The following is a 20130-nucleotide window of genomic DNA, read 5'->3' on the forward strand; positions in this document are numbered from 1 at the left end:
GCAAAGCCTGGGACAGAGATATAGGTGCTAATATGATTTATGAGGAACATATTATCATACTGAGAAAGTCTTCACTGCTCTCTACCATGTCATGTAACAGATACAAACTTCTTCCCCATTTTGAACCAGATGGCTTCAGACGCAAACTACTAAGAAGCAGAAGACGATATCTAGAGGGCATGAAGACAACTCAAGCAGAAACCCAGTGTTTGTCATATTACTCACCCAAATGAAATCATATTTAGGCGTGTGCATGTGTGTCTTTGAGACACAAAGAGGGGCTGAATTTTTGAGAGCTGTGTATAAGTGTGTCTGAGGGAGTGAGTGAACTATTACACAGTACATTAGACCTGTTACCTAACGCTTGCCATCCTGTCTGCCCTCTTCCTCCTGCTTGTCCTTTTCTTACCAAAAACACTAGGGAGGAAAGCGGAGAACACAGGAAAAACAGGACAGAAGAGCAGTGGAAAACCCTGCTTCCCTACCAACATAGAGGTCAGGACATGCCATACCATGCCATTTACCAATCATAACATTTATGATTTAAAGGACAAAGAGGAGCCAGGGTCCCAGCACGTCTCGGGGAAAGTGGGAAACTTCAGTGCACCTGACAAAAAAGCAGACTGTGTTCATGACAGACAATGAGCTCAGCCAATGGCAAGTCACCTCCATTCAAAAATGGTTGCTGCGGTCTGGCACCACCATCATCACTACAGAAACCATGGAAACCAGTAAGACTTCAATGGAGCGACCTTTCTCCAACTAGAAGCCTTGGCAACACGCAGTCGCCTCTGACAACAAGCAGCGCTGTGGATGATGATGATGATGGCACAGAGATGTGATTTTTAACCGCCACCGTCTCCCTGAGCCCACAGCTCTCCTTGCCGCAGGAACAAAACGACAGAAGGATTTTCAAACGTGTGTCTTGACTTCCCAGAGGTCATACAAGGGCACAGACTGACCATGCCTCCTGCGTCCAAGAATGCGACTACACGGACGTACAATGGCAGTCCAGCACATTCATGAGCAGGGAGCATATCAAACATGACAAACATCACCTATAAATAATTGGACATAAAAAAACATATATGTATAAATGGAGATCACTTAATTAGCCAGTTACATGGACGGCACATTCAAATCAAATGTAAACAGCAACATGCAGAAATAGACTACGAGTAATTATTTTGTTATTATTATTATTAATATTAAATCTAAACTGCAGGTACCATTCTTAAAATTTAGACAAATAAATCTGTGTTCACTAACCAGTAGTAAAAACTAAATGTTTGTCACTGTACTGCAGATAGATGAATAGTATTATGGGTATTTATTGCAAAGAGGACTGTGCAGCACTCTGGGTGCATCACACATCTTTGTGTCATCATCTGTCAATATTAACACTGACCATATAGAGACCTGCCAGGATCAAAGATTACATTTATTATAGTAACTATGTATGAGGTGGATTATCAACAGTGAAAAATTACACTGGTTAAAAAAAATTAATTGTGAAAAAAAGTCTAAAATATTGCTAAAACCATATTTCTGGTGTGATGAAAAAGACGGTTACAGTAGAGAAAAAAAAAAACAGACTACTTCTTATGGTAAGATTTGGGGGATTTGTGTAATTCATTAAAAATCAAAGACCCAAATAAGAAGTTATTATTGTTGTAAACTGTATCAATATATGCCATATTTGCTATAGTCTGGGGGACAAAAAGCACAGTTCATTTAGGAAATTTGGATTTTGCACTGCTACATATATCCTGGCATTTTGTAAACAGTGTTGATTAATTGGAAAAAAAAAAGTGTCACATCACTGAAATCTGACTGTGATTTACTAATATGATTATTACATGTGAGTATCATGACAGTTTTAAAGGAGGTGTCACTAAATTTAAATGTCTCTGTTGACAGTAGTGCTTCAGAAAAACACCTTACTCTTATTATTGCTGCAATGATGGAAAACAACTAAAATCTCAAACACAACAAAGGTCTGGTCCCTGTTGACCAGACCTCACATTGAGAAAGCTGGAGTCCTAGAACAAGCAGTTCACAGTGTCAAATAATAATAAAATACAAAATGTGTTTGTTATGCCATGACCAGCAGAAATGTTTATGGGTTAGATTTATCAAGGCGGCATCAATGTGCAGAAGGACTATCTCTGCCATAGCGTCTGAGTGAGAGCATCAAAACTCTTGTTTTGGCTTCCACTTCACTAACTGATCTTTGTCTGGATAAGATGAACTTTCACTATTACTACATCCAGTTGCAGCACACTAGTTGGTATCTGTCACCAAAGGTTTGTATTACATGACTGCCTCTGTGTTAGAAAGCATTAAAGCTGGAACAACGCACTGACGTAATCAATGACGTTGAATGTGCACATGCAAATGCACTGATTTGCATGCAAGATGTTGATACATCGCACTGTACATCCATCAATCATGGTGGCTCCTATTCCTGGTCATGCTGTAAGCGAGACACATGAACAACTCAAAAGAAAACATCCCGGAGCTCTCCGATCCCAAAACAACAAGACAGTGTAAGTATTTTGTCCAATGTCTGGATGGCAGCCAGTGCCTGGGAATCTTCTCTAACGTTATCTGTTGTCTTTCAGTTAAGAAATCAAAGAAAGCCGCCTAGAACAGACGGTAACGGCTCATATACCAACTGTGTTTTCCAGCACATTTCCAAGATGTAAGATGTTTGTTTATGCACATATAGTCTTTTAAAACTAAGTAAAACGTAAATTTCAGTTAATGTAGCATTCTTAATCTGTGTAAACAACATTTTGCAGTTAATAATATAGGTGTATTTCAAACAACATCTGGCCCTAGTTATTTCAATCAAATCATACTTAACAGAATCCATGGTAATTAATGGCAAAATCTGGTATACAATGCCTTTGTTATTCAGTCTACATGACATAAATCTTAACTTTTGTGAGAAGTAGTATCATTAGGTGAAAGTTAAAGTTTGAAATGATTCTTTCATTCTTAGATTTATTGGGACAATATGTTATTACAAGAGAATAAAAAGTGAAGATTGATGGTAGAAGTTATGGTTAATATTTATTGGTAAGGTAAGTAAAGCATAAATTGACTTGACAGATTAATCCAAAAAACAACTAGTTAACTTCAATTTGCCCGTTGAACCTTTTAGGTTTTTACAAACAACAAAGGGGATACGAGACATAGAAAAGGACCATTTCTTTCTAGGCTTATAAGCTACCAAGAATAAATATCCAGGTCTATTCTGTGTAGCTGCACTGCAGGATATCATCCAGCTCCATCCAACAACGGAGAGAGTTGTTGGGCTATTTTTGACTAGTCAGCAATTTTCATCGGATCGTTATAAAACCTAGGCCATAAAACAAGGCTCCATGGCACATTTCATCTGATGACTGATCATCCTATCCATATTCATGACATCCACAGGCATGTAAAAGCACACTCCTATTCTTTTGATATTCATGAGCACCCAGAGATGCTATGCTTTTTGATGAAAATCATGAGCTCACTGGATCTGTCTGTGGCCATCAACAGACGACAAACAATGCCTCTCTTTCATTCTGTCATTTTGTCCTCTATGTCTCAGTCTCACACAGACGCGCATCTAGCCAAGCAAAAACAGGCTCACACCCCATAACCCCCTCAACAGTATCTCAATATCATATCTCCCCCTTCTTTGAACTGGTCATATAAGTGATTGAGAACACCTCTCCCATTTGGCTTATGGTCTTTTCAAGCCCTTTAAACATATTCTCCACTGCTGAAAACCACTCCTCAGCTCTATGACGCAAGTTTATTTTGGCCTCAGGAAACTAAGGCACAGGGTATGTGGTGCAAAGCATCCAAATGACCCGTGTCTTCCTGTCTGTATTTATGTCAACAAGGGTATAAAGGTAAAACTACACAATCAGCTAAGGTGACTCACCTTTATTTATAATCTCATCTGAATTAAAGTCTCTTCATCAGGGTAAAAGACAACTATTATGAAGAACCGGCACGAAAGTGTAGGCTTCAGTTGCCCCTATTGTTTACGAGTGTTCAACTGGGGACAGTGATCACAAAAGTCAGATCATGAGATAAAAGATGCTAGCGTCACTGTGGTGGGTAGAGGTTCTAAAACAGGCAGCAATCTTGCTTCTGTTTTCCAACACACCAATTGACGAGCTAATGACAATAAGTCTCCTCAGAGGCAAGTAAAGCCTTGAAACATTGAGGAACCTGATCTAGGAAAGCACAAATTAAAAAAAACAAAAAAAAACAAACACTACTTAGAAACATTTGAGTGACCCCTTACTCGTGTAAGACTTCCCCTAAGAGCCACACTTTCTGTTTGCCACAAACAATAACAGATACATGTATTTTTTTAAAGCACAGGACCGCCTTGCTCAAGTGACTTGCCAAATTCATTGTAAGGTGTGCAATCACGAGGAGCGACTTGAATACAATTTGTTGACAATAACATCTGCTAGTCAGTCACCCAGTAGACTGTTAATCGGTGCCCATTCTTCACAGAAACATAGCAGCATACAGTCGTAGCGTGTGGTGGCAGTTCTGAAACCACTAATTTGACATGTCGATGTTTGATCTCTTTGTGCTTTAAACCGATGGGAAGATTCATTAAAATGTCATCTAGCCATCAGCCGGCAGATGTAAATACCACACAAAACTGGTAAGCGAGTTTACGCTCTGAACAACTGATTAGGTTTCACTACGAAGACATAAAAACTTTCCCCACAGTGAAATCGCAACTGCTAACTACTTCTCATGCCATTCCCCGTCAAACTTGCTAAATTAAAAAGTTACAGTCTTTGGCCAGTTTGACCAGATTTCGGTGGTACTTTTTGTGGTGAATTTCCAAGAAAGCTATGAATACTTGTGCTGCCTACACAAATCAGCTTTGAAAGTTCATTGTTAACTTTTAGTGATTCGGTGGAGTGCCCCGAACTTTTTTAGCCTTCCGCCTGGGTATATGTCTCAACAGTACATGAATCCTGGCAAACTGCTAATTAGCTAGTAAGCTAAGCTAGCGACTATCGTTCTGTCTCCTCTTTTTCATCTTCGTCAATACCCTTCTCTCCGTCCTCTGCGCTTTGCCACACATTAACCTCAGGCCTTTGTAGCTTTCCGTAAAATGCTACCAGTAGGTGTATGTGAAATGAGATGTTTGTTGCGGTATATAAATGTGTATCCTATAGGTAAAGGTGATGTCCCGTGTCGAACGGTCCCTACTACACCGAGCAGCGGTGTCACTAAAGCGGGCTGCTGGCCGTTGTGTCTACGGAGCCTGAAGGCCCCAGCTTCATCCTGAGTACATGGTCGAAAAGGCTTAAAATAAAACAATGACAACTTATAATTGTTCGTCTCCAACGCCCGGACATCAGTCGTCTTACCTTTGCTTTAGTAATGATGTGTGTGGCTAGTTTAACAACCGCGAAATTTCCCTTGCCAATGGTCCGCTCGATTTCGTAGTGGCCCACTCGGGCTGGGGGGGGCCTGGTGGCCGAAGTGTGGCCAGGATTGGTGATGCACCCAGTGGCCGTGCTGGTACGACTGGGGTGGCTGATCCCGGAGGATGGCTGGGCTCGGTTCTGGGAGCCCATGCCTGCGTGGGTCGGTCGGGCAGAGTGCGTAATCCCGGCCGCAGCGGACCCAGCTGCACCTCCGCTTGACACGGCCGCCATCTTCTCGCCTCTCTGCGGGAACAACAAGCAGCCTTGCGCAGCGCGCATCTCGGGCACGCCCCCGCCCTGCGTCATTTTACGTAGAACGCTCCTCCGCAGCGCCCTCTCTAGGTTGTAACCATGGCAACGATCAGCGTAACAAATGACTTCATCCACAGTAACGTATTGTGGTTGCCTTGGTGACAAAGAAGTGCGCATTATCACTGTGGTTCCCATGATTCAGTGATTCCTTGTAAACTGCTGCGCTATGTATGAACAGCTTCATGGGTCTTTAAAGGTACACCGCTTTATCATTACACTGAAATACTCATCGAGCTGAGGGAAACAGTTGTTATGTCTCTCCATTACAGTACTGGAAATACATAACTTGGATAATTACATAAACGTTTGCATTGACGTTAACAGCTTCTAGCTGTCGACGCTGAAATGGCAAATCACGGCCATTATGGCGTCTGCACATCTTGTGACAAAGCTAAATATTTTCAACTACCTGTAAAGTCAAATGTTACGTTTTTAAAACCTATTTCTATCTTCATCTAAATATCAGTTGTCAGCTGGGAAATGGCTCTGACCTCCAGATTATCATTCATTCATTCATTCATTCATTCATCTTCTGTAACCGCTTATTCCTGTTAAGGGTCGCGGGGTCTGCTGGAGCCTGGCCCATCAAGCGAGAGGCGGAGTAGGCTACACCCTGGACAGGTCGCCAGTCTATCGCAGGGCTAACACAGAGAGACAGACAACCATTCACACTCACATGCACACCTACGACCAATTTAGAATCACCAATTAACCGAATGGGCATGTCTTTGGATGGTGGGAGGAAGCCGGAGTACCCGGAGAGAACCCACGCAGACAGAAAGGCCCAGTCGGCCCATGGATTCGAACCCGGGACCTTCTCGCTGTGAGGTATCAGTGCTAACCACTGTGCCGCTCAGATTATCATATCATATCATATCATATCATATCATATTTTCGTGCCTTGAAGAAAATGGATAGCTAGTCCTCATGCTATAGTACATAAACTCCAGTCATTAAAGGACATACATCAGAAAAAGGAGTGAATTCATCATCTTGCAGCTCTTGCACAAGGTTGTAGACAGCACCACTTAATGGTAGAGAGGAGTTACTGCAACCAACTGGATTACCAATAACCAAAGTAAGCTGCCGATCTGATTGCCAGACCCCAGAGAGAGGGTTCAAGTATGAGAAATTTGAATTAACAAAAAATATGTTCTGGTATATTCAATTAATGACCATCAGCTGAAATTGTATGTATCTAAGGACGCCTCCCTGTGAGGAAACAACTGGACTTTGGTCATTGCTGTCAGTACACTGTATATAAGAATAATAAGAATAAGAAAACCTTTAATAGTCCCACAATGGGGAAATTGCAGTTTGCAACAGCATACAGAAATGACAGAGATAGAACAGATAATAGACATATTGCACATATTAGGAGTGCTCGCCATGGAGCCTAACAGCAGCAGGAAGGAAAGACCTTCTGTATCTTTCCTTCACACATCGAGGGTGAAGCAGTCTGCCACTGAAGCTGCTCCTCAGTCCCTTCAGGTCACCATGGAGGGGGGCCGGACTCATCGTCCAGCATGGAGGACAGTTCAGCCAGCACTCCCCCATCACCCACCTCCCCCACCGAGTCCGAGGGGCAGCCCAGGACAGAGCTGGACTTCCTGATGATCTTTTCTTTTATATTACAAAGTATTATATATTCATATTATTATATAACTTAAATATAATATTAATATTTATATATGTTTCTATGTGATGAACCGGACACCGAATTTCCCACAGGATAAATAAAGTATAATATATCTCATCTAATAATTTAATCTCTGTTAACATGAGGCCCTGGTTTGTGGCTTGGACTGTGTCAAAATCTGGCTTGGACTAAGCATAGTTCATATTCTTCTATTCTTTCGTAAGTAATTTCAAACAGGAAAACTGAAACACAGAGAAGTTGGAGTCAGGAGGTACACTGTATCACTGACTGGAGCAAAAGGATAATGAAGATGGAGATAGAAATAAGGTGCGAGGCCCCGTTCAACGCTGCTCGCAGCTTTATGCTTTTTTTTTTTTTTCTTCGTTCTTTGCTCAAGTCCAATTTTATTTTGCAGTAAAATGCTTGTTTGAGTTTTTAGTTTTTGTCAACTAGACCCCGAAACGTTATGTAAATTACTATTAAATCAAAATAAGAACAGTGACCACTGAAAAACCTTGAAGAAAATGCATACGTCATTACGTCGCACGTCCCGTTTGTTTACTGTCTGAGCGTGGAGGGGGCGCTAATGGCCCAGATTTTCTTATACTGTAAACACGCTGACTCTCTTTGCCCTCTTGTCTTGCACAATGCCGCGGACCCGTGAAAATATCCGCTGACAACCGTTCAGGCTGGACAGAACTAACACAGCACTTTGTGAGGTTTTATTTTCGACGCCGTCCGCGACACTGGAACTGAACTTCGACATGAAAACATGGAGCTGCGTTACTAGCGTCCACAACAGCAATGCTAATGCTAGCAGAGCTAATAGGGAGCCTGCCAGATTTAGACGTTTCAAATAGAGGAATTGAATATCGTTGTGTCGTTGTCGTCAAACTTGTGTCGCTGGGAGCTTAGTTGACAGCCTCGACTCTGTTACGGATGTCAACAGGACGAAGAATACGTCTGCGGTTAATGTAAACACCTCCCTCCTTGTCTCTTTACTTTGTCATTTGGCAACTGCTGCTTGATCGCTCTGTGTAATTGTTGCTGAATGGGGTGGAGTTTTTATTGCCTTCAGGCGAGGATAACATTCAGGTATCAGTTCCCAGTGTAGGAAGACGGAGTCAGACAAAATGGTGTTGCGGAACTGCTGGAAATCTCGACATAAAAACTGCTCTGGACCTGCTCCTCGGTGGACCCGACCAGGACTGGCAGCCCTGTTCCTGTTATGTGTGGCCCAGTTAGCTTGCGGCACTGGGGCTGCAGGGGAGACTAAATATGTAGTCCAGAAAGATGCGGAGTTCGATGTCCTGTATAATGACGCGGTTACAAGTGAAAACCAGACCATCTATGCGTTTAATCACACGATCTCTAGGAATAAGGTGAGTTTGCCTAGTCAGCAGTGGTTTATTTGTTTTTCACCTAAAGATATCAAGCAATGTGGATAACTTCTTTTGTCTTAATCCTGATTCATTTTTATTTTTTTAATAGACGGAGGGAGTGCGTGTCTCTGTGGATGTGTTGTCGCAGAGTTTGGAGAGTCCCATCCTGTTTGTAGTGCGTCAGAAGCAAGCTGTGGTGTCCTTCCAAGTCCCTCTCATCTTAAGAGGCCTGTGAGTAGTGTAGCCTCACTTTAGATGTAAACTAGAGTCATGATCTTGTCCTTCCTTTCAAAATCAACTCAAGAGAGACCTGTCCAGATTGTATTGTGATTCCTGTTTTCTTTAATCCCATTCTTATATTTTGTCTCACACTTGTCTTCCTCTTGTCCCACAAAATCACTATCTGAGCAAACGACAACAGTGTTCGTTGTGCTCACCCAATGACCAGTATATTGCTCAATTACTGCTTTTCTTGTCATATGATCTGCCTGCTGAGGTGTTCTTCTGTCTACTTCTAGGAGATAACACCACAGGCAGTTTCCAGTACATTCGAGTATGCAGTTAAATATGGCATACATGTACTGTATGTTTCGCAGCTATTTCCCGTCACATACATTGACTAAGGAATGACGTTGTCTGGGTTGTGTCAGATTGAGTCACGACACCTTCCAAAGAAATCTGAGCTGCATGCTCGTCCACAGAGCATTAGAAAGAAAAGTGAACACCAGCTTCAGATACCGATACCGTCACTGCATTTATTCACAATAGCTAAGCTGAACAAATCAATTGTAAGGCAAGTATTCAGAACACACAACAGGGTTTTACAGCTAGGCTTGTCCTAGGCCTTTATTGACATCCTTGTATTTAACTGCACACACATTTACTGTATTTGATTCAGCTTTTTTATGAACATTGTGGAGAAATATGACGAGGCTTGTCTTTGGACAGCTAAACAATAATTGCAATCATTATTTCTTCTCAGAAATGTTAATGTCATTTCATCTAGTTTGTAGGAGGCTACTGCCAAATCCGCTGCCATATGTGCCATATGTTTAATATGCTCTGGATTGTAACCGGTGCTTATAGGATGCACATCTCTTTCTTGGCTCACTTTATCACACTGGATTTCGTAACAGGTTAGGAGTTCAGCTGTTTATTAGCCACCTGTGCCCCCCAGTTCTGAGGTACTCAGTGTTGTTGTGCAACACCTCACTGTAGTCTTGAGTCTCATGGCTTGGCACGTTTTAGCAGATCACTGTTGAACCTCGGACTTTCACTTCCTCCTCTGACATCAACCAGGGAAGGTTTCCTTTTTTCACTCAAGTTACCGTAAATGAGTTGTTGCAAGATTGGATGTTGTGCTTGAAGATCAGTTGTCTTATGGGAATTGACCAGATTCCCAGTATATTAAATAATCTTGGAGAAATAAAATCCCTCTTATGTAGGAGGTCAGACATTCTGCTTTCAGTTCTTTCTTCACACAATCGCCTATTAGTTCATTCAAAGTGTCTGCACACGTAGAACAGAGCATTCAGTAAATTATTTAATGCAATTTATTTTTAATACACTGAATTGCAGAGTGTTATTATAACAAAACTCAAACCTTTTGGATGGAAGGTTAAGCTCTCCTTCTGTCTCTTTCTCTGTTTGTTATCCTCTGTCTCTGTGTGTGTGTGTCTCCAGCTACCAGAGGAAGTACCCATACTATCATGTGGGCCGAACACTGTGCCAACCTCCAACCCGGGCCGCCTCAGAGACCCAGTACTTCTTTGTTGACGTGTCTACCCTATCCAGCCAGGGTACAAACTACCAGCTCAAAGTCAGCCGTGTTGAAAGTTTCACCTTGCAGTGAGTGGCATCTGATGTAATAAGAGAAACACACTGTGCAATAGCTTTCTGAATCCTTGGCTAAGCTGGCAGGTATTTAAATTGAACAAACAATGACTTCTTGGTACAGCTGACATGTTTTGTTCTGTTTGTTTGCAGGACAGACAAGAAATTCACCTTCACTGCTTCACCATCCCAACCTCAGGTAACTAGCCTGACAGCATAGCTTTGCGTGTTTATGAGAGTACTTGCAGCCTTACAGGAAGGATATTTTAATCACAGACAAGAATGTATACAGACAAGATGAGACTAGAGCGTGAGAATACTGAATCTGAATATGATAAGAAACATGAAAGCATCAGTGAAATTAAATCGATTGTTTTGTAAAGTGTGCAGTGATGTGGTGCTTGCTTAGCACTGATGCCTCACAGTTCAAATCCCTGTGTCTGCGTGGGTTCTCTCCGGGTACTCCAGCTTCCTCTCACTGCCCAAAGACATCCTTGTTAGGTTCATTGGTGAATCTAAACTGGCTGTAGGTGTGCATGTTAGTGTGAACGGTTGTCTGTCTCTGTGTTAGCCCTGAGATAGACCGGAGACCTGTCCAGGGTGTACCCCGCCTCTCGCCCGATGACAGCGGGGATAGGCGACACTCTAGAGGACAAGCCGTTAAAGAAAATGAATGGATCATATCACTCTATAAATCACTCCATAAATAGAAATAAAATGTACATGTGTGGAAGAGGATGATATGATTAGAGGAAATGTCTGATTTTACGCAAGTTATGGTTTTCACCACTTCTGTTTTCTTTGTGGCCTTTGGTAGTACTTTTCAGAAACCCTGTAATCCATCAAGTCAGTCATGGTCATCACCCTTTACTTCTAAGTAATCGATTGTGTTTTTTTGTCACAGATGTGATTTTTGTCATAGAAGATAGTGATGAAAGACTTATTAAACTTATTGTTTGAGTCTGTAACTGAAATCACAGTTTCAATCATGTTGTACAACCACCAGTCGTGTTGTTGACCAACTACAATGTTCATTCTTATTCCAACTTCCCTAATAACTGCTTTTCTGACAGTCATTCTTGTTCTCTTCTCTTCTCTCTTGTTCTTTCTCTTAGTATTTCAAGTATGCCTTCCCAGAAGGGGTGGATACTGTGATCGTCAAGGTCAACTCGGAGATGAACTTCCCCTGCTCCGTAATGTCCATCCAGGACATCCTGGTACAGCTACCCCCCTGTGCTTTCAAACTAGACTGCATGCTGACCTGAAGTGGCCTCTTGCCCTTGGTTTGTGGTCAGCATGCAGTAACATTCTTGGGCCACACGAGGGCATCATGGCAGCCACACTAGATTTTATTTTTTACTTTTTACCCTGTTTCTCTTTCTTTTCAGTGCCCAGTCTACGACCTCGACAACAATGTGGCCTTCATTGGGATGTACCAGACCATGACAAAAAAAGGCGCCATTACTGTGCAGGTATTTTCTCCCCCATTACTGCTGAAATAATACTAAGAGTTGTGACTAGTCATAAAGTTGATTATAGATGCCCCTACCAAACCCAGTGTCGTATCATATATATTCTTGTGTCTCTTTCTTTCATCCAGAGGAAAGATTTCCCCAGCAACAGTTTCTATGTGGTGGTAGTGGTAAAAACAGAGGATGAGGCGTGTGGTGGTCCGCTGCGCTTCTACCCTTTACGACCCGATGAGCTCATTGATGCTGGCAACCGCAGCAAGGTCCTTGATGTGATGGTCTCTCCCGCCATCAACTGTAAGTCGCAAATGTACAAATATGAAATGCTGACAGGGATGTATAACCCATACAGGTTTTTCCACACCACAAAGCTTGGTGCCAAAATAAACGGATAGAGATTTCCTCACTAGATAAGCTATTAGTGTGTTGTGTCATACTATTTACACTCACACACCAGTGAGGTAGGTACACTAGTAAGAACTAATGCATTCTCCTACAGTCCTGCACTAAAACTTAGCTTCATGAGGTTATGGTATTCAGCATTTGCTTCAAATAACTAATACAGCAGTTGATTGAACTGCGTTTTAATTTTGGAGGCTGTGGTTTGTAGAACCATTGAATTGTACTGTGTTGTATTGACACACGTTTCTATTCTTTTGACAGCTCCATTTTAGTCAGTGGATTAGGCTAAATAATAGAAACACTTGAGTGTTACATTCAGTACGTTTATACAGCACCACAAACTACATCCTCCAAAGCAGGGGTGCCCATTACGTCGATCGTGATCGACCGGTAGATCGCGAAGGTAGCGCGGGTAGATCGCGTGGCGATGGAAAAAATGTTTTAGATGTTAGTCTGAAACATTTATCTGTTGCACCTCCAAAACAAACAGCGAGACAAACGTTCATCTCTATGTATTTTTACTGTATATTTGCAACATGCCCTCAGTTCAGCGGCACACATCCACACCCACGCACAACTTCAACAACAACTCAAGACTACCCTCTTTCTTAAAGAGACAGCGCTATTTCTCTAAAGGTGCAGTGCACCAATTTTTCTTGATAAAAATAAAAACAAAGATGGATAGAGCTTTTAACACTGTAGCAACAATTAATATGACTTGGGGATATATATATATATACAGGTAGATCACTTTGACTTGGTCATTGTAAAAGTAGCTCGCAAGCCAAAAAAGTGTGGGCACCCCTGCTCCAAAGTGATCATACTGTTGAATTACCACCTTTCTGAACATTCGAACAGTCATGAAGGGGGAATGAGTGCAGGACTGCTTGATTAGAATACATTAGTGTTCACTGGTGTACCCACTGAAGTGACCGTTGCTGCATTGTGCAGTGCAACTGGATTCATAAGAGATGTATCTTTCTCCACAGCGGAGGTGTATGTGATGGGCATGCTGTTCTGTCTGGGTATCTTCCTCTCCTTCTACCTGCTGACCTTGCTGGTTGCCTGTGTGGAAAACAAGCAGTAAGGCTTTAATACGGTCATCCATTAGTTTGTGCATCCACTACACATACACAGGCTTGTCTCACTGCTGAGATGCTTGTATTTACTGATTAAAGTGTCAGTGTCTGGTTTAGACTTGTTCTTTCACCTTTGAAGATAACTTTACTACCCATGTTTAACAGATTATCTTATAAAGCCAGAACAAATTTGATGTTTGTGTTAATAAATGGTTGATAAAGCGTTCTGATAAAGGTATGTATAATGTTAAAAACTGCAGCAACAAGTTCACAGCGTTTCAGATTTCCACGCAGTAAATCGTGAGTTACAGTTCAACTCAGGAGCTTGGATCTAAAGTCAAACAACTGCACTGCACTATAGCGCATACAAATGATGCTCATTTGAATCTTTTCCTCTGTGTTTCTGCAGAATAAAGAAGAGAGAGGTGTTTCAGAATCCTGCGGACATGTCGCCCGCTGAGACAGGTAACCCAGCAACTAGCTATGATGGACTGACCCATTAGGGGCTCAGGGGAGGGTGCGTGGACCAGACCATTTTACAAACAAACAAACAAAAAAAAAATCACATCACACATTCTCTTAAATAAATGAACATAAAAATATGTGATGTTAAATTAGACCTGACATACAATATGATGACAATTCTTTCATTAGGTTTTTATGTAGTATTTAACGTTTACGTGTGTGTACTGAATGTGTGTCTTTCACTCTCTCTCTCTCCCTCATGCAAATGTGTGGTTCAGCCTCTCTGCTCGGGAAGAACGGAGATGGTATAATGACACAGTCACTCCTCTTGTGCACTTAATGCCCCTTTCTCACACTGTGTTGCTTGTCTGCAGACACCGTGCACGCATTAGTCAGCATACTCTGGCTCTCTCTCCTTGTAAAATCTGTCCAATAAAACCAAGATAAAGAGCGTCATCTAAGCTTCTTAGCTTCAGGCTGATACAGATGCACGCTGGGATGATGGTGTTTTTTTTATTGCCCGTGTTTGTCACAGTGCTGTAGCTCCCACTCGCCCCTCGCAGTTTGTCGGCTAAAGCATCACATAAGCGCATTATATTATCACCGGCAATACTAACAGCGGTGACAGAGCAACAAGTGCACGGAGACAAATCGACAGTAATGGAGAAAAGTGCACAAGCGCTCTGCAGATGTGCTTCTTTGGCTCAAGGCTGCCTCTCGGTGTGTATCTGTATCCGCTCACTGCAGTGTTTGATGACGCGATTTCGTTTTAAACCACAAGACACTTTTGAAACCGCTGGCTCTCACTGCAGCTGTCACCGCTCTGCACGTTTGTCAGTTCCTTATTTTGGTTTATAGGTGTTTCCAGCCTGAGAAAAAAACAAACACACAAAAAAAACAAACTACTTCTCTGACTGGATCCCTGCATGTGTTGAAACCTCCCTCATCTCTGTGTTAATGGACTAACAGTTCCCCTGCAGTAGTGAAGTTGTAGTCTGCTGTACTAACAGGTGTTGGTGCTAGTGGTGTCTGTCAGTGAAGGTGATTGGATTGTCTAACGTGCATCCTTGTCTCTATAGGCAAGACTCCAGCCTCACCGTATGAATATGGCTCCTTTGGTGAGTTTGGGACAGCTTTTGTTAACATTTTATGTTTGAATGGTGATTGAGTTAACTATCCCCCCCCCACCCCCCCCACCCCTGCAGCTGACAACAGCAGCCCACTGAGTTCAGATGCCATTACCGACAGCGCCACATCCACTGACAACAACTACGGATACTTGGGTATGAACAAGCACGCACGTTGCCTGTGGTCCAACCACTGTCACTCTGCAGTATGTCTCCACGGCAACCTGGTTTACATTTGGCTTCTCTGCGAGCCCCTCACCGGTCTTCTGTGTGTCTTTGTTCATTAGGACAGGAGCCTTTCAAACGGCGCACAATCCTCAATCAACCTCACCACATAGCCGTCCGCATCGGTGACACGCTGCCTCAAAATTGGCCGAATCAGCCCCCAGATTTATTCCAAACCAATCAGCACTGTATTAATCACACGTCAATGAAGCTTAGGTTCCAGGAAGTGGCCAGGTCTCTCATCTGCAAAATGATTTTGACGGTGGAAAGATCAGTGCTCCAACAGTCCTTCAAATTTTCGGTTTAATTTTCAAATCGGTTCTCATCGGTCTGAGATGCATCATCTCGTAATCAACTTAAATCCAGACGTCCGTCCAGTTTCTCACATGGTTCCTCCGGTCAGCTGAAAGCCTCTCTCCTCTCTCCTCTCACCCCCATCAGAGCAATCGTTGGACAGTGTCGGACGAAGCAGGCAGGAGTCTTTGAGCTCCGTGGAGGAGGATGACTACGACACGCTGGACGACATCAACTCGGACAAAAACATTGTTCGCACCAAGGTGAGCCTCATCTCTCTGAGAACACATTAGTCATTTCTTCATAGATTGCAAGTAGGCTTTCTTCTAATGATACAATAATTGAGGAATTCAATATGTAAAGATGTTTGGCTGATTTTGTTAGCGATAGTAATGCTCTTGTCTTATTACAGAGATATCTGTGTGTGTCTGATCTGTCCCGCAAAGACAAGAGGATCCTCAGCAAGAAATACCAAATCTACTTCTGGTGAGGAAACTGGTGCATTTTAGACGTCTGCAGTGTGACCTTTGCACAAAACCTGTGTGAAGTGTGCTTCCGTGGTAACTCTTTGTGACACCTTGTGATAGAAAGGGGGAAATAACAAAATGCATTGGTGGTTTGCTGGTAATTGCAATTTTCTTACACATTAATCCACTAAAAAACCCTGAATAAAATGTTAAAATTAAATTAATATAACTCTTAAACATATGCCCTCTGGAGTGAAACATAACCATTAATCAGCTAGTTATTCAGTAACTGATTCCTTTGGTTACAGTTTGATTGTCCTCTCCACAGGAACATTGCTACTATTGCTGTGTTCTACGCCCTGCCTGTCATCCAGCTGGTCATCACCTATCAAACGGTAGAAACTGTGATCTGATTTGTCCTAATTATTTGGTGTCAAGAAGATATCCCTACTTTAACACGACACCTGGACGTCCTGTTTTTTTAGGTTGTTAACGTGACAGGAAACCAGGACATCTGCTACTATAACTTCCTGTGTGCGCACCCTCTTGGAGCTTTAAGGTGTGTCGTCAGCACGCGCCTTATTGTTGCATACACTGCATGCTTTGTTTATGGCAGGATGATTAACTCTTACCTGCTGTCCGCCCAACGCAGTGCATTCAACAACATCCTCAGTAACCTCGGTTACGTGATGCTGGGGCTCCTCTTCCTCCTCATCGTCCTCAAGAGAGAAATCGTCCACAAACGAGCCATGGAGCGCAACGATATCAACGCGCTGGTGAGGCACAGGATTTGAATCTTTACACGTGAAATTCTCGTTGTCGTCTGCTGTTAAAAGATAAGAAAATGGACAGCAAGGACAGTGGACAGGAAGGACAGTGACAAGAATCAGTCATCAGGTCATTCACACACAATGGGCCCTCTCTTGTCTCTGTCTACCTCTCCCACTCATGTTTCCTCCAGGAGTGCGGCATCCCAAAACACTTTGGTTTGTTTTATGCCATGGGAACCGCTCTGATGATGGAGGGCCTGCTCAGCGCCTGCTACCATGTCTGTCCCAACTACACGAACTTCCAGTTTGGTAAGACCTGAGCGACAGACTGTTTCTAGAAGCAGAATCATTAGTGTGACCATACGATGCAAAATTTGCATCTGTGCGGTGAACAGCTGCCACTTCAAAGGAAGATGCCAGTTCACGTGTTCAGTTCTCCTGAGCCGTCTCTGAAGACACAGAGCATAGTTTCCTGCTCTTTCACTGTGTTCACGATGATATGAAACGCTCCGCTAGAAACTTAATGGATGTAACTTCCTTGTCCTTCTCATATTGTTTTGACACGATGCCGTGGTCCTCTTTCGCAGACACCTCCTTCATGTACATGATTGCTGGACTGTGCATGCTAAAGCTCTATCAGAAGAGACACCCGGACATCAACGCAAGCGCTTACACAGCCTACGCCTGCCTGGCTGCCGTCATCTTCTTTTCTGTGCTGGGGGTGGTACGTACACTCACACACACACGCACAAACAGTGAGCATGTCCAACGTGGTGAAGCACTCACTTTTAGCAACGATCATGGCGGTGTGTTCTTTCAGGTGTTTGGGAAAGGAAACATGGTCTTCTGGATCGTTTTCTCAGTCATCCACATTCTGGCCACGCTCCTCCTCAGCACACAGCTCTACTACATGGGCCGATGGAGGTTCGGTAAGACCACAGCCCGGTCTTTGACCAAGTTATTCTGCATATGATAATTGTGTGTTGTCACGTGTTCAAACGTAGGGAGACCTCAGGTTGTTGAAGTATATTAACTGCTCAGTACTTTCCTCTCATTTCTTTCCCGTGTGTCAGACACTGGGATCTTGCGCAGGATGGTGCACATCATCTACACTGACTCCATCAGACAGTGCAGTGGACCTATGTACATTGTGAGTAAACATTTGGGTCAAACTTCCGCAGAGAATTAGTTGAGGGGGTAGGATCACATGGCTACTTGGATACGGTTCCTGTTGCCACAGCTGAAGAGGTCAAAGTCTTCGCGTCCCAGTTTCACATTATTCTTCAAGTTCTGACAGGAATGTTTCCGAGGCCGTCTAGGAATTTAGATACACAACTAATCAGGCTTTGGCTTAGTTAATGTGGAGTAAGAAGGACTGGATATTGTTATTTATTGTACATAAACCCTAACCTGGATTCCTCTGAAAAGCAGATCATATACCAAATTAAACCTGCCCCAGTTAGCTTAGACTTCGTTACTCATATGCTCCTACATTTATCCAGTATAAATATCTTAAACAGTCGTTACCTGCTTGTGTTACCTCCTTTTAAATCAGCTTTTTCCTGCTGTTTTGTCTTAGGACCGTATGGTTCTTCTCGTGATGGGGAACATAGTCAACTGGTCTCTGTAAGTAAGCCCAGTGTGTCTCATGTGCTCCTATATAGACATAAACTGAACGCCGATGCCACATGTTCACCTTCCTCCCTGTCTGTCCCCCTGTGTCTCTGCAGCGCCGCCTACGGCCTCATAGAGAGACCTAATGACTTCGCCTCCTACCTGTTGGCCATCGCCATCTGCAACCTGCTGCTCTACTTTGCCTTTTACATCATCATGAAGGTTCGTGTTTTCAGCGTGCCCATACGTGCATTTAGATCTAGACACGTTTTACACGGTTCAGTCTAACTGTCTTTTGTGTGTCCCCAGCTGAGGAGTGGGGAGAGAATCAAGTGTCTGCCGCTGGTGTGTATTCTCTTCACGGCTGTGGTGTGGGGCTTTGCACTCTATTTCTTCTTCCAGGGTCTCAGCACCTGGCAGGTCAGCACCACACGATCACCTCTCACTCTTTGGCTTGTAGTGTTATACTTTCATGTTCTGAGTCTTTGTGTTTCTCGGCCCTGACACAGAAAACTCCAGCAGAGTCCCGTGAGCACAACAGGGACTGTATCCTGCTGTCATTCTTCGACGACCATGACATTTGGCATTTCCTCTCCTCCATTGCCATGTTTGGGTCCTTCCTGGTAGGATGATCTTGTTTATTATGTCTGCTTCAGTTTATTTAGACACGCAACATACACACATGAATAATAATGAATATTATTGAAATAGGAAACTGTTATCAACCTTCACCTCCTTTGTTCTCAGGTCCTCCTGACCATGGACGATGACCTGGACACCACCCAGAGAGACAAAATCTACGTCTTCTAGATTTGTCAGACCCTTTTGCGAGGAGCTCAGCTCTTCCATCTCTGCCTTATCGCCCTTGTCTGTTTGCGTCCCCTCCATGTTTTGAAAAAGCAGCCAGTAGCCTGTTTGTTTCTCTGCCTGTCGAGGAGTGCATCTCTCCCTCTAACAGCCAGTCAGGGAAGGGCGGCGGCCCCTCCCTCCACCTGTACGGACACTAATGTGCCAGTAACGCGCTGGAAGTGAAATACTGAAGTGTTTTGTCCTCTCGCTGCCATCATCGATGTAACCATTATAATCGATGTTTACTTACTGCTGACGATGAAAATAGCCGTGTATACACTTTATATATAAAAAAAAAAAAAAAAGGTCTGAAATAACTTATTTTATATTTCCTGCATTACATTTGGCCAGCGAGTCAATGGTGGGTGTCGAGATTACTGTTTGTATGCTGTGTGCGTGTGTGTGTGTGTTCGGACAGGTGTATGTGTGCGCGTGTGTGTGTGTGTTTACAAACGTGAGAACATGAATCACGTTCAGTCTGTCGGTGGCCTTCAGTGTTCTTATCATCTTAGTCACATACTGTGCTCTGATTGGTCAGATCCTCAAGCCAGCCATCCTTCTCACTGGAGAACCCTGATGATGATTGTATTTACTTCTTGACTGCCCTCGAGTATGACTGCTGACGTCTTTTGCACTGTACTGTACGGGAAAACGGATTTTAATGTCAAACCTTGCAATGAGCTGTTACTGAATAAAGGTCTCCTTTTCAGAAATGCAAAATCTGCTTTTTCAGTT

At 43.1% G+C, this 20130-nt stretch overlaps 2 protein-coding genes across 3 annotated transcripts in view; one reads left to right on the plus strand and one right to left on the minus strand.

The window, feature by feature from the left end:
- Window positions 1–5865, minus strand: part of sik3 (SIK family kinase 3) — a 36473-nt gene extending 30608 nt beyond the window's left edge. Inside the window, exon 1 of the mRNA XM_084559317.1 lies at window positions 5409–5865. Within this exon, the coding sequence (XP_084415443.1) occupies window positions 5409–5774 (366 nt within the window). The 5' untranslated portion in view covers window positions 5775–5865. The remainder of the gene's footprint in view (window positions 1–5408) is intronic.
- Window positions 5866–8031: 2166 nt separating this feature from the next.
- Window positions 8032–20108, plus strand: sidt2 (SID1 transmembrane family, member 2). Of its 2 annotated transcripts, XM_084558084.1 has the most exons (26): window positions 8032–8801; window positions 8911–9032; window positions 10485–10649; window positions 10788–10833; window positions 11750–11851; window positions 12023–12106; window positions 12235–12400; window positions 13495–13588; window positions 13994–14049; window positions 14328–14354; window positions 15129–15167; window positions 15255–15332; window positions 15843–15958; window positions 16108–16181; window positions 16491–16557; window positions 16648–16721; window positions 16815–16938; window positions 17124–17241; window positions 17520–17656; window positions 17753–17861; window positions 18006–18082; window positions 18512–18558; window positions 18663–18768; window positions 18856–18966; window positions 19056–19169; window positions 19294–20108. In XM_084558084.1, exons 1-26 carry the CDS (start codon window positions 8553–8555, stop codon window positions 19354–19356), a joined length of 2565 nt encoding a protein of 854 aa, XP_084414210.1. In that variant the 5' UTR covers window positions 8032–8552; the 3' UTR covers window positions 19357–20108. The 2 variants fall into 2 exon arrangements, with proteins under 2 accessions (XP_084414210.1, XP_084414211.1); XM_084558085.1 differs by lacking the exon at window positions 14328–14354.
- Window positions 20109–20130: the final 22 nt, after the last annotated feature.

The sequence above is a fragment of the Chelon labrosus genome (genome assembly GCF_963514085.1).
Source record: "Chelon labrosus genome assembly, chromosome: 13".
NCBI classification, from domain to species: domain Eukaryota; kingdom Metazoa; phylum Chordata; class Actinopteri; order Mugiliformes; family Mugilidae; genus Chelon; species Chelon labrosus.